The sequence below is a fragment of the Petaurus breviceps genome, unplaced genomic scaffold, assembly GCF_028583685.1.
Source record: "Petaurus breviceps papuanus isolate PSGF00001 unplaced genomic scaffold, PetGlider_PUasm1.0 90822, whole genome shotgun sequence".
NCBI lineage: Eukaryota > Metazoa > Chordata > Mammalia > Diprotodontia > Petauridae > Petaurus > Petaurus breviceps.
Window position 1 is genome coordinate 23,737,691 of NW_027187351.1, and position 13,631 is coordinate 23,751,321.

Here is a 13,631-nt window from a genome sequence, read left to right on the forward strand (position 1 = left end):
GCCCATAACAATGGTGGCAATCTTTGAAAAAGAAAATTGTAGCTTAGTCTGCCCAAGGGAATGTGGGCACAAACAATTATGAGCATTGTAGGATGTTGGTTGGAGAGACAGTTACTCTAGACACCCCTAGTGGACACAGGTGTGGGGTGTGATGGTAACTTCTTTTGCTATCCAAATGACACTTCCTGGAGAATGAGGATTTATCTTTGAACTGGTCCTCATTTACTGACATAAGTACACAAACATAATTCAGAGGCATTCAGAATGTACTTCTACTTTCTGTTGTCTGAGTAAGTCCATCAACAAGCCATTCTACCAATTCTACATGAAATTAGGCTCTCCTAAGCACTAAAATTGCTGATGGAGATATAGACAAAATTGAACAAGGAAATATATGAGATTGATTTGTCAATTATATGGTCTATTTAAAATAAAGTCTTACCTACACCATAGGTGCAATTAGGCAGATGATTGTTCAAGCAAGCAACCCACACAACACTGTTTTAGAAGCACTAGGACACTGAATAAAGGATGAACTCATTGCATGTGAAGAAATGGAGAAGAAAATGAGAAATAACACCATAATTCCCTTCTATAGTCTCTATGACTATCCTGAGAGTTGAAATGATAATAATTTCTTCATAAGCAAGTGTGGAAAGGCCCTGATGAATTTGGTGGCAACTATTTGGGTTGGTTTCGTGGAGAAATATAATGCCCATAAGATTGCAAAAGTCCTTTTTATTCTGCTCTCCTGAAATGTGCCTTGAAATTTGGAGCTTTTCACTTGATGATTGCTAAATTAGGAGAAGAAGGATTTGGTTTTATGTTCTAGACTCACTATATTCTGGTGTTTCATATCTAACATGGCACTACTGTAGAGCATATTTACTTGAGCAAACTGATTCAGTACAAAGCATAAAAAAGTGGAAGGTGTTATTATAAAGCATTATAATGTCATCCATTGAGTTACCATAGAACATTATATAGATAAAAGAAGTGATGAATTATTTAAATTTAGGGAGCACTTCAGAGCACCGTCATTTTTAAAAAAAATTCTGGATTGAAAACAAAAAGCTTTTTTTTTTAAATCACATGTATAAAAAGAATTGCCCCTTGGGCAATTGGGGTTTCTATCACAACATACATAGTTTATATTTTGGAACATATTTTAACACATATTACAATATAACATATATTTATAACATATATTACATATATTACACATATGTGATCATTCTATTACTTTTTATATTAACTAAGAATGGCATTAAAAATTGGTATTTATTCTTTTTAGTTTGATCTACATAACAGTGCTGAGCATATTTTATCATATTTGATTCAAATTTCCATGATATTAACCTATGCACTTATATCAATCACATAATAAAAGAAGTGGGGCTTGGAACTTCAAATTAATTTTCTTACTTCCAAAAAAATTAGAAGATCCAAAAGCACAATTTAGAATATGCTAAAATATTCCTAACCATTAAGTGATTTTGAATTACTCAGTCTTGGATACTAATCCTGAATTGGTTGCTTTAAGCCCTTGGGAAAGTCTTTTGGACTCCATTTTCTCATCCATAAAATGAGGATACTGTACTAGTTGATAACTAATTCCAACTCTAAATCCCATAAATTTTTTTACCATACCATTATGTATTAAATCACACACAAAAAAACCTGTAAAATTTTTCATTTAAAAACATATTTTCTTACATGTAATAGATCATGCTTCAGTAGCCTTGGTTAGTTTAAATAGTAGGTTTAAATTCTTGATGAATTTAAAAGTTGTATAAGATAAATCTCTGAATGCCTATTTTGAATTTTAATACTTGCAATTATTTATCTCTTTGGACAGGTATATCCGATCTGAGAGGTCAATAATCTTAATTAACTTCTGCCTATCTATCATCTCATCAAATATTCTTATACTGGTTGGACAAACCCAGACGCATAATAAGGTATGAATGTTGGTTTTTCAAATTCCTTTTTTTTTCATTTTCCTCTATTTAAGTTAGAATCACTCATTTGTCATCCAGACCATTAATTGCCAAAAAAAGATAAGGAAATTATTGTACTTATTTCTGGACTAAAGTATTCCCTCTGCCCTCAAAAATGCATCTCCATTGGGTTGGTTCTCTCTCAGATACCCTGTTCTCTGTGGTAAGAGTGTTTTCTAAACATCAAATCAAAGCTCAGAGAGTTCAAAGACCTGAAACATCAAAAGCAAAAATTGTGACTCATTATCCTAATTGTAATAGGATTGCCACTATTTTTTGGTCTTCCTTATTAACATACTGACACTCAAAAGGCAACCATAAATTGCTTAGAAGTTGCATGCTGCTCTCTAAATGAGCTCAAGGAAATGTGCCTGCAGGGAATAATAGAAGAATGTCCTAGCTAGGCTGTAAATTTGTATAGACATGGTTCCAGTTACAATGCATATTAGACTTTTTAAAAAAATTACTTAAACTAAAGAATTTTAATGTTTGACTGAGATGGTGATTCTTTAACAACAGTATTCTTTCTGGTGGTATTGAAGAACACAGTCATTGTTGGTTTTTTTTTTTCATGTTATTTCTGGGACATATTCCTAAGTATATCAGCCCCTTTCTGAACTCTAGAAATCCTTCCCCCACTTCCAAACTCAAAAGAGCTTTTCAAAATTCATTTATTTAAACTAGCCTGCCTGAAAGCTAAAGGAACTAATAGTTTCCCACAGTCCTAGGCATCTTGTTTTTTTTCTTTCTTACCTCTAACCAAGAATTAAGTTGGTTCTTTCATTTTGGAAGTAGGAATTCAGTTGGATTTTTTTAATGTTTTGCTTCATTGGATAATCACACTATATTTATCAACTTGAAAATTCTTTTGTGCCTATATTCTCTGTATCATAGACTAAGGATGATGATTTCTTTTTCCACAAGGATTTCTGAAATGCAGAGTTCAAGGATCTCTCTGTGGTCACACAGTATAAAAGCACTTTTTACTTAGTCAACATTTTTGTTTTCTTTGGATGGGAGGAGTGGAGAGAAATATAAAAGGCTGTCTAAATCACTTGATTTTTAAAAATTAAGAATAAGGGCATTTTAAAATTGTATTCAATAAATATGATAGCAAATTTTAAATTTTTAAATGTGCTTCACTTCATTATGAAAAGCTTAACTGAAGGGAATAGAGAAATTGAAAAAAAAAAGAAGGAAAAGGAGAAAAGTGAAGGAAGAGAGAAAGAGGAAAGTAGTATTAGAGGGGGGTTATGGGGGCAGAATGCTTGAAAAGTTGGCTCAGAAAAGGTAAGATTAGACTCTAGACTCTAGGTACTCAGTGAATGTTTTAGTGAATTGCTTATTTAATATTTTGTTTCTGTGTTGAGGGTCTTATAGTCTTATAGTTATCCTTAGAAATACTAATTAATTGAAAAACATTCTTTAAATGTTCTTTGGTTTAAAATGCTGAGACAGAACTCTGGTTGGGAAAGACTCACTCTGTAGCCCATCCAGGGAAAAAATTCTTCAAGGTACAACTACAGTGACCAAATAAGTGATATAATTGGGCCAGACTGAATCCTTGAGGTACAGATATTTCCTCTCTTGCCTTGAACTATATTTTTACTTTTATAGTTATTTTGGTAAACATGCCTCATTTAGCTAATAAAAATAGCTTACATTTATGTATTACTTTGCCATTACAAAGTACTTCCAAGGATATTATCTCATAGTGATTATCTGAGTTATTCTATGATATAGATAATACAACTAACTATTACTATTCCCACTTTATAGCTGGCTAAACAAAGTCTCAGGGGAAATAAGTCTAAGTCACAATTCTTGTATGTTGACATAATCTAAAATGGAATTCTTAATGTCTTGAGGTCCCAAGTGGACTGTTCCTTTGGTCACATGCTAAACATCATCTCTTCATTTGGATGTGTACTTCTAAAACTGGAAAAGCTTTGAAAGTTTTTATACTCTGTACAATAGAATAATAGACTTCTTCAGATGCTTTTCTATTTATTGTCATAGTTATTTATAGTCTAAATTGTGCAGTTATTTGTTTATTGTCTCGAATCTGAGGAAGAGAAAAAATGATGACTACCATCGACTTTCATATACTATGTACTCAGAATTCAGGAGGAATGCACTTTTTTATTTTGTGTAGTCTTCATAGGGAAAATAATCAGTCTGGCTTAAAGGAGAGAAAGCTGACTTTGCAACTAAGAAGGCTTTTGTTCAAATCTTGACTCTGCTGCATGCTGGCTACATCACACTGGGCAGATCAGTTCTTCTCATTACCCTTGAAAACTCTAAGGTTATACATTTCTGAAAAAATATGGACCTCCATTTTAAGAAGAAATTTCCTCATCCAAAAATAAATTACAGTCTCAGTCCCTATCTCTCAAAATGAAAGAAAGATAATTTGTATCATTTCAGGAAATGAGGAAAAATAAGGATATGCTTATCAAGACATTTGTTTTGTTTTGTTGTTAAATTCTTCATTGGATCACTGACTAGCTGGTTCTTTTCATCAGTGGAATTATAAGAAAAAAATTGTGTTATCTTAGTGTCAGCTAAGATTCTGACCCAAAATGTTCACTTTGATGATGGTGATAATGGTTATTGATGGTCTAGATGGTGGTGGTGGTGATGATGACGATGATGACAAGTAACCAAAATTCATTTTCAGATAGAATGTATTTTTATATTTCTACATGGCAGAAAAACTTTTCAAGCCTACTGAAATATCTTGTAGAGAGTTCTGAGAAGATAAATAAGTATGAAACACCAGGTTCTCACTTTCATTATCTCTTCTCAATTTTAATAAACTTATTATATTTTAAGCTTTATCATAAAGTAGAATTGCCCTTTGATCTCTAAAAAGTTTATGCTTCATTTAAAAAATAGTAAGCATATAAAAATTGTACCTTCAAGAAATCAGTCACCTCTTGAGATGCACAAATTTTTTGTATTGATATTATTTATGTATATGGGATTAAGGGTGTGTGTGTGTGTGTATGTTAACTAAACCTGTTGAGTAAAACCACATTTATTACTAGAAAATAAAAAAGAAAATTGTATAGGAAATGTAGATAATAATTTATTTATACTAATATCCATAAGTGCAAGGAATAAAGAAAAAGTCAAAATTAAATACATTCATACTAGGGAACAAATTCATGCATTAGGTGTCTGTTCATATTTCTCTTGTAAAGATTAAAATCTTGTTCCTTTAATAGTTTATGCCTTGAATACAGGATTAAGAACATCAAGTGTTAAATGGGCTTTGTAGTATGAAATAATATTATGTGAAATTCAAACACATTCCCATTTTTTCATGGACATCAGTAGCTTCTATCCTACATCACCTTGCAGAAAATAAAAGAAATAATTAGTCTTGACAATAGACATATAAGTAGAATCCTGATTCATGTGTTTCCTAGTTGCTTTTCCTTCTGAGGACAATAGCAAGTGTTATATAATAAAGTACAACATACATAGATAGAGTATATTATATATATATATATATATCTTTTATACTAAAACACATCTATTTATCTCTTACTCTTGTGTATGCATATACATACATATGTACATATATAGACCTATTACTAAATCTATACTGTATGCTAAACGGAATTATGGAGTGTATATGCTATATTTTATTATCCCACATGGTAGGTCAAATGTAAATTTACTTATCTGAATTTTTTTAGTAGGTAGAATTTATATTTGATATTCTCAAGGTTTAAAAGAAGGAGAAGCTTGACTCTTTGGACCTTTCATATAGATGGGTTTTTTTTCTGTATTGGTATGGGGGGGGGGGTCCTCCCGACACCGGGGCTGGTGCTCTTACTCACTGAGCCACCTAGCCACCCCAAAATTCTGTTTTTCTATGCTTTTTGGAGGGCAATTGGGGTTAAGTGACTTGCCCAAGGTCACATGGCTGGTGTTTGTTTGTGTGTGTGTGTGTGTGTGTGTGTGTGTGTGTGTGTGTGTTTCAGTGTCTGAGGTCAGATTTGAACTCAGGTCCTCCTGACTCCAGGGCTGGGGCTCTATTCACTGCACCAACTAGCCGCCCCTGAAATTTATTTTTAAAAGAATTGGAAAAGAAATAGATGTCAGACTATAACTAGAGAGGAAGAGAGGAAATTCCCAATGATCCCATTGCTAGAATAATTTTTCTCTAAACCAAACAAACAAAAGAAACTATTTATACTTGTTCAAATATTCAGTTTCAGATAGTTGGCAGATACTTTCTTCCCTCAGGATATCAAGGAAAGAAATTCTTATTAAAACCTTTAACTTGAAGCACCTTACTAAATCCATAAGATAAATGGGATTTTGCTTGGTTTAAGAAAGTCAATGCTAAAAGAAAGTTGTAGGAAGAATTTTGGTAAGTGATTGTGGATCAATAGTATGCTTTCATTTAGCTTCAATATCTCATTTCAGCTCAACAAATATTTATCAAGAACTTTGTGTATACAACACTATGCTAATCACTGGGGGGTATAGAAAAATTAGATGACATTGTCTAGAGATTCAGAGTAGAAGGAACTTGAAAGCATATCACACTCCATTCCCTTCATCTTAGAGATGAGGAACTGACTCATAAAGAGGCTATGTGACTTGCCCAAGATCATAGAGTAAGAACCAACCTTTAACTCCAAATCTAACACTAATCTTACTTCACCATCGTGTCCTTACCTTCAATGAACTTACAGCCTGATAGGAAGAATGATAGACATCATACAGGTGTGAACAAAGTGCTATACCATTTTTCAGGTAATGGCTGACTCATGAAGATGTCATTTCACAAAAATTAATATTTTTTAAAAGAATGAAGAAACCAAGAAAAATTAAGAAATTTTGTTTTTTACATTTGCTGATAAAGGATACATAAAAGAATGGGCCAGTCAATTCATCTTTAATTGCAAACCTCAAAAATTCAGTTAAATGTAAATATGTAGCATTTACTGATAAAATATCAGCTATGTAATCTATTACTTATAGGAGATCAAGTTAATAATGTGACAGTTTTATAAGTTGAAAAAATGTTATTGGGATGATATGTTTTATGATTTCCTTGCAATAATAGACAAATGTATTGATTCACACTGTACTTTTTCCTCAAGTTGAAAAAAAAATGTTGCCATTATTTTAAAACTTCATGGAATAGGCAAATAAAATCAGGAGCTGTTAAAGGAAATTTTGCCATAGTTATATATGTAGAATACTGGACCATAGTTGTATTTAAAACAGTTATTCCTTAGGGATTATCTAATTAAGCCCTCTCATTCTCTAGCTGATGAAACTGATTCAGAAAGTTAAAGTGATTTTCTCAAGGTGAAGCTTGTAGTATAGAACAGAAAACAATTTTAGTTCAGGTTTTCTGAATTCAAATCCAGAACACCTTTTCAAATGTAATCCCTCTGAGTTCAAATCTAGAACACCTTCTCAAACATAATGCCCAGGGTTTTATGTATGGGTATCATCTTTGACAATCCTCAGGTCTTTCATTTGGGACATCAAGGTATGATATTGACATTATATTGATAATAATAGAGATTCCATTCTCTAAATTTGCTTTCTTTTTGAAAGTAGGGGAAACTTCTGTCTAGAAATCAAAAGTAATTTCTTTAAAATGTGTGCTAATGTTTGTAACTGAATTTATTCTGTAAGTTTCTAAATCATCTGAATTATTGGCACAATATAGATATTCCTAAGAAGTCAAATCTATAAGCCTAATTCATTTATTCAGCATGGAGAGGACACATTCTACAGATGACACAAAAAATTATTGGAGAGAGCTATGATGCTCTCCCCTTGATTTTCCGCTTAAGCCAGTCCATTGATGTTGTTCTCTTTGAATAGGAGCAATGCGGCTCTCTCCTTTCTTACTCTTTCCCTCCTCCCCAAAAAAAGGCAAGGGGAGGGGGTCATATAAAAATATATTTTGCCACACAACACCAATCCAAATCCACCCATGATTAGAGAATAATCTTCATAGAACTACAACATGAATACAAAATTCAGTTCCAAAAATTTTGCGCATCCACTACATGTAAAATACAGCATACAGTTAAAAAAATATTTATCAAATGTCTACTGCAACAATCTGGTCTCTGCCCTCAGGGAACTTAAAATGGGGAAAGGGTAAAAATGAAATTATATAAATAAACTATAATGTAAAATGAAATAAGATGAGTGCATAGCTTAGTACAACATCCTAGGAAAGCTTTGAAGAGATGTATTGAATAGATTTTCAAAATGAACAAAATATATGCCATGCTTTTTACCTAGGTTCTTTCAAGAAGCCATTGTTTCCCATTAAGGTTAGGTTTCTCAGCATCCACATATCTGAAAACAACCTCAGTTATACCTTTTAATGCTTAAGTAATGAATGTATCCATCTAAAAGGTAAAAGGAGGCATTGAATAGAACCTGATCCCTAGTACTAATAGAATAATAGCATGAGTGTGTTTTCGGAAGTGAAGAATCCTCTAAGCATATATATGTACCATATTTTATCATTAAAAAGCTTTCTCATTTTTCTCCTATGAGTGTTCTAGTGATATGGAAACATGATTATGTTGCGTAACTATTTCCATATTATCTTCTTTTCCTTTCTGTGCCATCAAGAAAAATGGATGCATTTTATTTGGACTTCATTGCCCAGAGCTATAAATCTTTTGATTATGTTTCAGCTCTGCCTTATTGAGTGCTTTTCCCTTTTCAATAAGGTAGTGATTGCTGTTGGACTGATTAATATTTTTCAGGTTTTCTAAATTGTCTTTTTATTTCAGCCTGCTCACATTGCAATACTGTCTCATTTGGCTTCATTAGCAATTGTGTTGTAAATAAAAAGACATTAGCCATCTGAGGTAAACAAAATACTGTTTACCTATTTTCTCTTGTAAGAAATCAGTGCGAAACTCAATTGAAAACAAATGCCAAAAGTAAACTACACAGATGGGAAAGAAGTTAATTATTTTCAATCTTATCCACTGATCATGTTCAGGATTTAGTTGATTGGTCAGCATGGGTGCCTCGAAGGGAATTTGTAAGAATTTTGAGAGAGAAGTACATTTTTAAGGAATACATTCACCTTCAGGTACTTGCATTTTGCTTTGATGATAATAGGACTTGCTTACCAATGCCCATCAAGGGAACACTAAATCCCTCTGCTCAGGCAGTGTATTTAGAACACTTTGTCAGTTCTGGCTATGAACTTCCTGGTTGTGATTTTAGGGAGCATGCCATCCCCTATTCTAAGGCCCTACTTTGTTAAGATTGTAAAGAATGTTGAGGGTTAGGGCAGGGGGAATGATAGAAATCTCAGTGGCAGGCAATAAAAATTAAGATTATTAAAATTAAGCTTGATTTTCTTAGATGTGTTTATGATGAGATTAAGAAAAAAACATTCCTACTGGCACTATGAGATGAAAACCAAAGATGTCATTAACTGGGTAGGGCTAGAAGAAAACTGGTATGTTTTAATTGAAAACAGTGTTAATGCAGGCAAGTAGATATTTATTGTGTTTCCTTGTACATTTCCTCTCAGTATTTCTTAAACTGGGTGGTATCAGAAATGAAAAACATATAACATTTGAACACCTTAGAAGAAATTCCAACTAAAAGGGTTAGCTTATCCAAATGGGTGTATTGCCATCAAAAATTTAGGTGCTTTGTCAAAATGGGGCAGGAAGAAGTGAGTAATTATGTCCTGCAAAGTGTAAAAACACAAAGATTCAATAGCTTTGAAATAATATAATATAAGCTTCTGATAATAATAAAAAGCTTTTGGGTATGCTGGAACCCATACCATATTACATTAAGAATTGGACTAGGCACAAAACTACACCTTTATTAAATGCTGCTCTCTGTTAAAGAAAAGACTATACAAATATAAAAGGAAACATATAAAGCAAAGTTTTGCACAGTCTCTTTACCATTATGTAATGCACATTTTCTACGATTCTGTCCCCGGACTTTTCTCTTCTTGACAAAATCATCTACTCCACTGACTTCAGCTAGTTCCTCTACGCAGACAGCTCTGAAATTTCTGCATTCTTAATGACTGGTACAGTGCCTGGTACACAATAGGCACTTAGTAAATGCTTGCTAATATATTGATAAGATGGACAAGTAAGTTTTCTCCCAATCTTGTTCTATTTTATCCTGCTTCCATACTGACTCCTACATGTGGCTTTCCAGCTCCAATTCAGCCAACAAGCATTTTTGTTTTGCTTTTTGGAGGGCAATTGGGGTGAAGTGACTTGCCCAAAGTTACACGGCTAGTAAGTGTGTCAAGTGTCTGAGGCTGGATTTGAATTCAGGTCCTCCTAACTCCATGGCTGGTGCTCTATTCACTGCACCACCTAGCCGCCCCCAACAAGTATTTTTTTTAAAGACCTAATATGTGCCAGGCACTATGCTATGCTGAGCTTAAAAATACAGACAAATAAGAAAGACTTATTTTTCAGCATAACTTCCTCAATGAACCCTTCCTTAATCTTTCCAACTAAGACTGTGCCCTCTTTTCTTGTCCTTTTCAGGTGACCCTATTTCATCTCTTTTTCTTTTTCTTTTTTTTTCTTAAAGTAATTGGGGTTAAGTAAGTTGCTCAAGGTTACATGGCCAGTTATTTATGGGTGTGGTGCTGAGTATCTTAGCCTGGATTTGATCCAGGTCATCCCGACACTGGAGACGGTGCTCTTACTCGCTGAGCCACCTGGCCGCCCCTATTTCATCTCTTTTTCAAAGTTAATCATATTCTTTTTTTGGGGTAGGGGGGAAGGTAGGGCACTTGGGGTTAAGTGACTTGCCCAAGGATACTTGGCTAGTTTTTTGTGCAAAGTTTCTGAGGTCAGATTTGAACTCAGGTCCTCCTGACTCCAGGGCTAGTGCCCTATTCACTGCACCACCTAGCCACCCCCAGTTAATCATATTCTAACTTGCATATATATATATACATATATATATATATACACATATACATACATGTGCATATATATATGTATGTGTGTGTATATGTATATATATATATATATCCTCTTTACTAGATTACAGAGAAATGGAACTATGTGTTTTCACCTTATCTCCATACCTAGCATTATGCCTTACACATAGTATACAATAAATGTCTATTGAATTTAATTGAAATGCTTTTGTAGCAAATCTATACAAATATTTTAGGAGTTTATAGTCTAGAGAGGTAGGATAAAAACTACATAGAAATTGGTGATTTTTAAAAAATTCAGTCCCATTTAATTTTTTTTCCAATTCATCAAAAGCTTTTAAATATCAACTATGGTCAAGGTACTTTACTAACTCTAACTGTAGTGCATTTTGCTATCTCACTTAATTTTCCCTCACAGCTTTTTCATGTGAAATATTGTATAATTATACATAACCAGAATACAGTTATGATGACTACTATTTTACCTTTTTTCTTTTTCAAGAGAAAGGCATGAAGTAATGAGAAAAAATCAAGCATAGAAAGAAATATTATATAATTTTTAACTCACTTAATAAAGACAATAAGTCCATAAATTCAACTAGGATTTCACTTCTAAGTAGGCAAGATTCAATAAAAAAGTAGATTCCACAAGAATAATAATTTTAGGCAACATATATCACGTCTTCGATGAATAATATTAATGGAGCCAAATTTATCAGCTCTTCTGGGGAATTTCCTTAATGCTCCCGCCTATGCCTCTGCTCAAGAACATATAGTTAATTTCAACCTTCAAAGGACCCCATGAAGAAAATTTTTATAGTTTTTTTCATTTTTACTTTTTCCTTTTCTCTATTTGTAATGCCTTCTTTCAACAAGTATCCCACATGGAATATCAATAGGATTGGGCACAAAAACATACCATTGGAAAGTAAAAACAAAAAATGAAAAACCCTAAAACTGTCTAATTTTTTCACTGTGACTTCCCACTCATTTTTAGGCATATAAATATAAAAGGAGCAATTTAGAAATTAAACAGCAATGAAGAAAACTTTTTATTCAGTTTTGGACATTTCAAAGAAACTATTAATTTAAACTTTGTTTTCTAAGAAGGCTGTTGCTTTTTTCATGTTCAACAAACAGCAGATATATTTCATATCTCCTTTTTTTCATGAGCCAACTGAAAACATGTTATTTTTAATGTGTAGTAAATCAAATAGTACAAGAAAGACTTTGGGCAAAAATATTTCATGCCCGTGAGGATTCATGTTATGAAAAATCAATCGACCAGCAAATCATTATTTTTCCCTCAAAATCCTCCCCTCTTCTCAGCTTTCCAGATGTTGTTGAAGACACCACCCTTCTCTCAGTTACTCCATGGCCTCTGTGCCATCTTTGACTTTCGACTGACACTCACCATACATATCAAATCTGTTGCTGAACCTTGTCACCGCTATATCCACAACTGTTTCCTGTTATGTCCTGTACTCTATACTCTGTATCCATACAATGATCATTAGCCTTCCTCAATTCTTGTATGAACTATGGAAATAGCATTCAAATTGTTCTCTTTGCCTCAGCACTCTCCCTACTCCAGTTCAATATCCTCTTGGATTACAAAGTTATTTACCCAAAGCACAGATCTGATCATGTCATATACCCCACTACCCTCTAAATCCTGCTCCCACTCCATAAATTCTAATGGCTTCCCATTATGAAGGTGATGAATATAAAGTCCTCTAAATGACACTTAAATATCTTCACAACCTGGATGCTTTCAGCCATTTTACACTTTATTCCCTTCTCCATACTCTATAATCCAGCTACACCGGTCTATTTGCTTTTCCTTCCACTTGATACTCAATCTTAGAAGTCCATACTTTTACACTGCCCATGCCCAGAATACTCTCCTTCCTCAACTCTAATCCTAAACTTCCCTGGCTTCCTTCAGGAATCAGATGGAATCACACCTTCTACAAAAAAACCTTACCTGCAGTCCTCTTTTCCCTGCTACTAGTACTTTCCTCTCTGAGATCACCTTCCATTTACTCTGTATATATTTTTGTGTCTACATAGTTATTTACATGTAGTCTCCTCCAGGACACTAGGAGCTCTCTGGGGTCAGGGAGAGTGTTTTGGCCTTTCTTTGTATCCCAGTGCTTTGTATCATGCCTAGCAAGTAGAATGTATTTGATTTTTGCTTGGTGATTGACCAATTTATTAAATATTTGCTATGTGCCACACACTGAGTTAAGAACTAAAGATACAAAAATGAGAAAATATCTTGTCAAAAGGAACTCTTATTCTGTTTCTGAATCCTTAATCAAACTTTTTGCTTTGGAAAAAAAATAATTGACTTGGAGATGTATAAGGAATAAGTTATTTAACATAAATGTATCACTTTTCTTAAGGCATGTTTAATTTCTTGTAGGGAATGGAAGTTAAAAAAAATTTAGCACAGATTTATCCTTTTTTTCCTACTGCTATATCTGGTGCCAACCTAGCAAAGACTGACTGCTTGGCTTCCCTTTTTAAAAATTTCTGTTGCTAATAGTTACTTCTACAAAGTTCTTTCTATGTAAAATTTATTCCCTTTGGCTAATTTATTTCACCACAGAATCCTAGAACGTTAGAGCTAGAGGGGAATTTTAAGATGATCTAGCTTTGGGATTCTTAGTTAT

General features: G+C 33.4%; 1 protein-coding gene across 3 annotated transcripts in view; it reads left to right on the plus strand.

Annotated features, from left to right (window-relative positions):
- Positions 1-13,631, plus strand: part of ADGRB3 (adhesion G protein-coupled receptor B3) — a 923,661-nt gene that overhangs the window by 736,622 nt on the left and 173,408 nt on the right. For all 3 annotated transcript variants that reach the window (XM_069070720.1, XM_069070722.1, XM_069070721.1), the window contains one exon: positions 1,859-1,961. In XM_069070720.1, the coding sequence (XP_068926821.1) occupies positions 1,859-1,961 (103 nt within the window). The remainder of the gene's footprint in view (positions 1-1,858; positions 1,962-13,631) is intronic.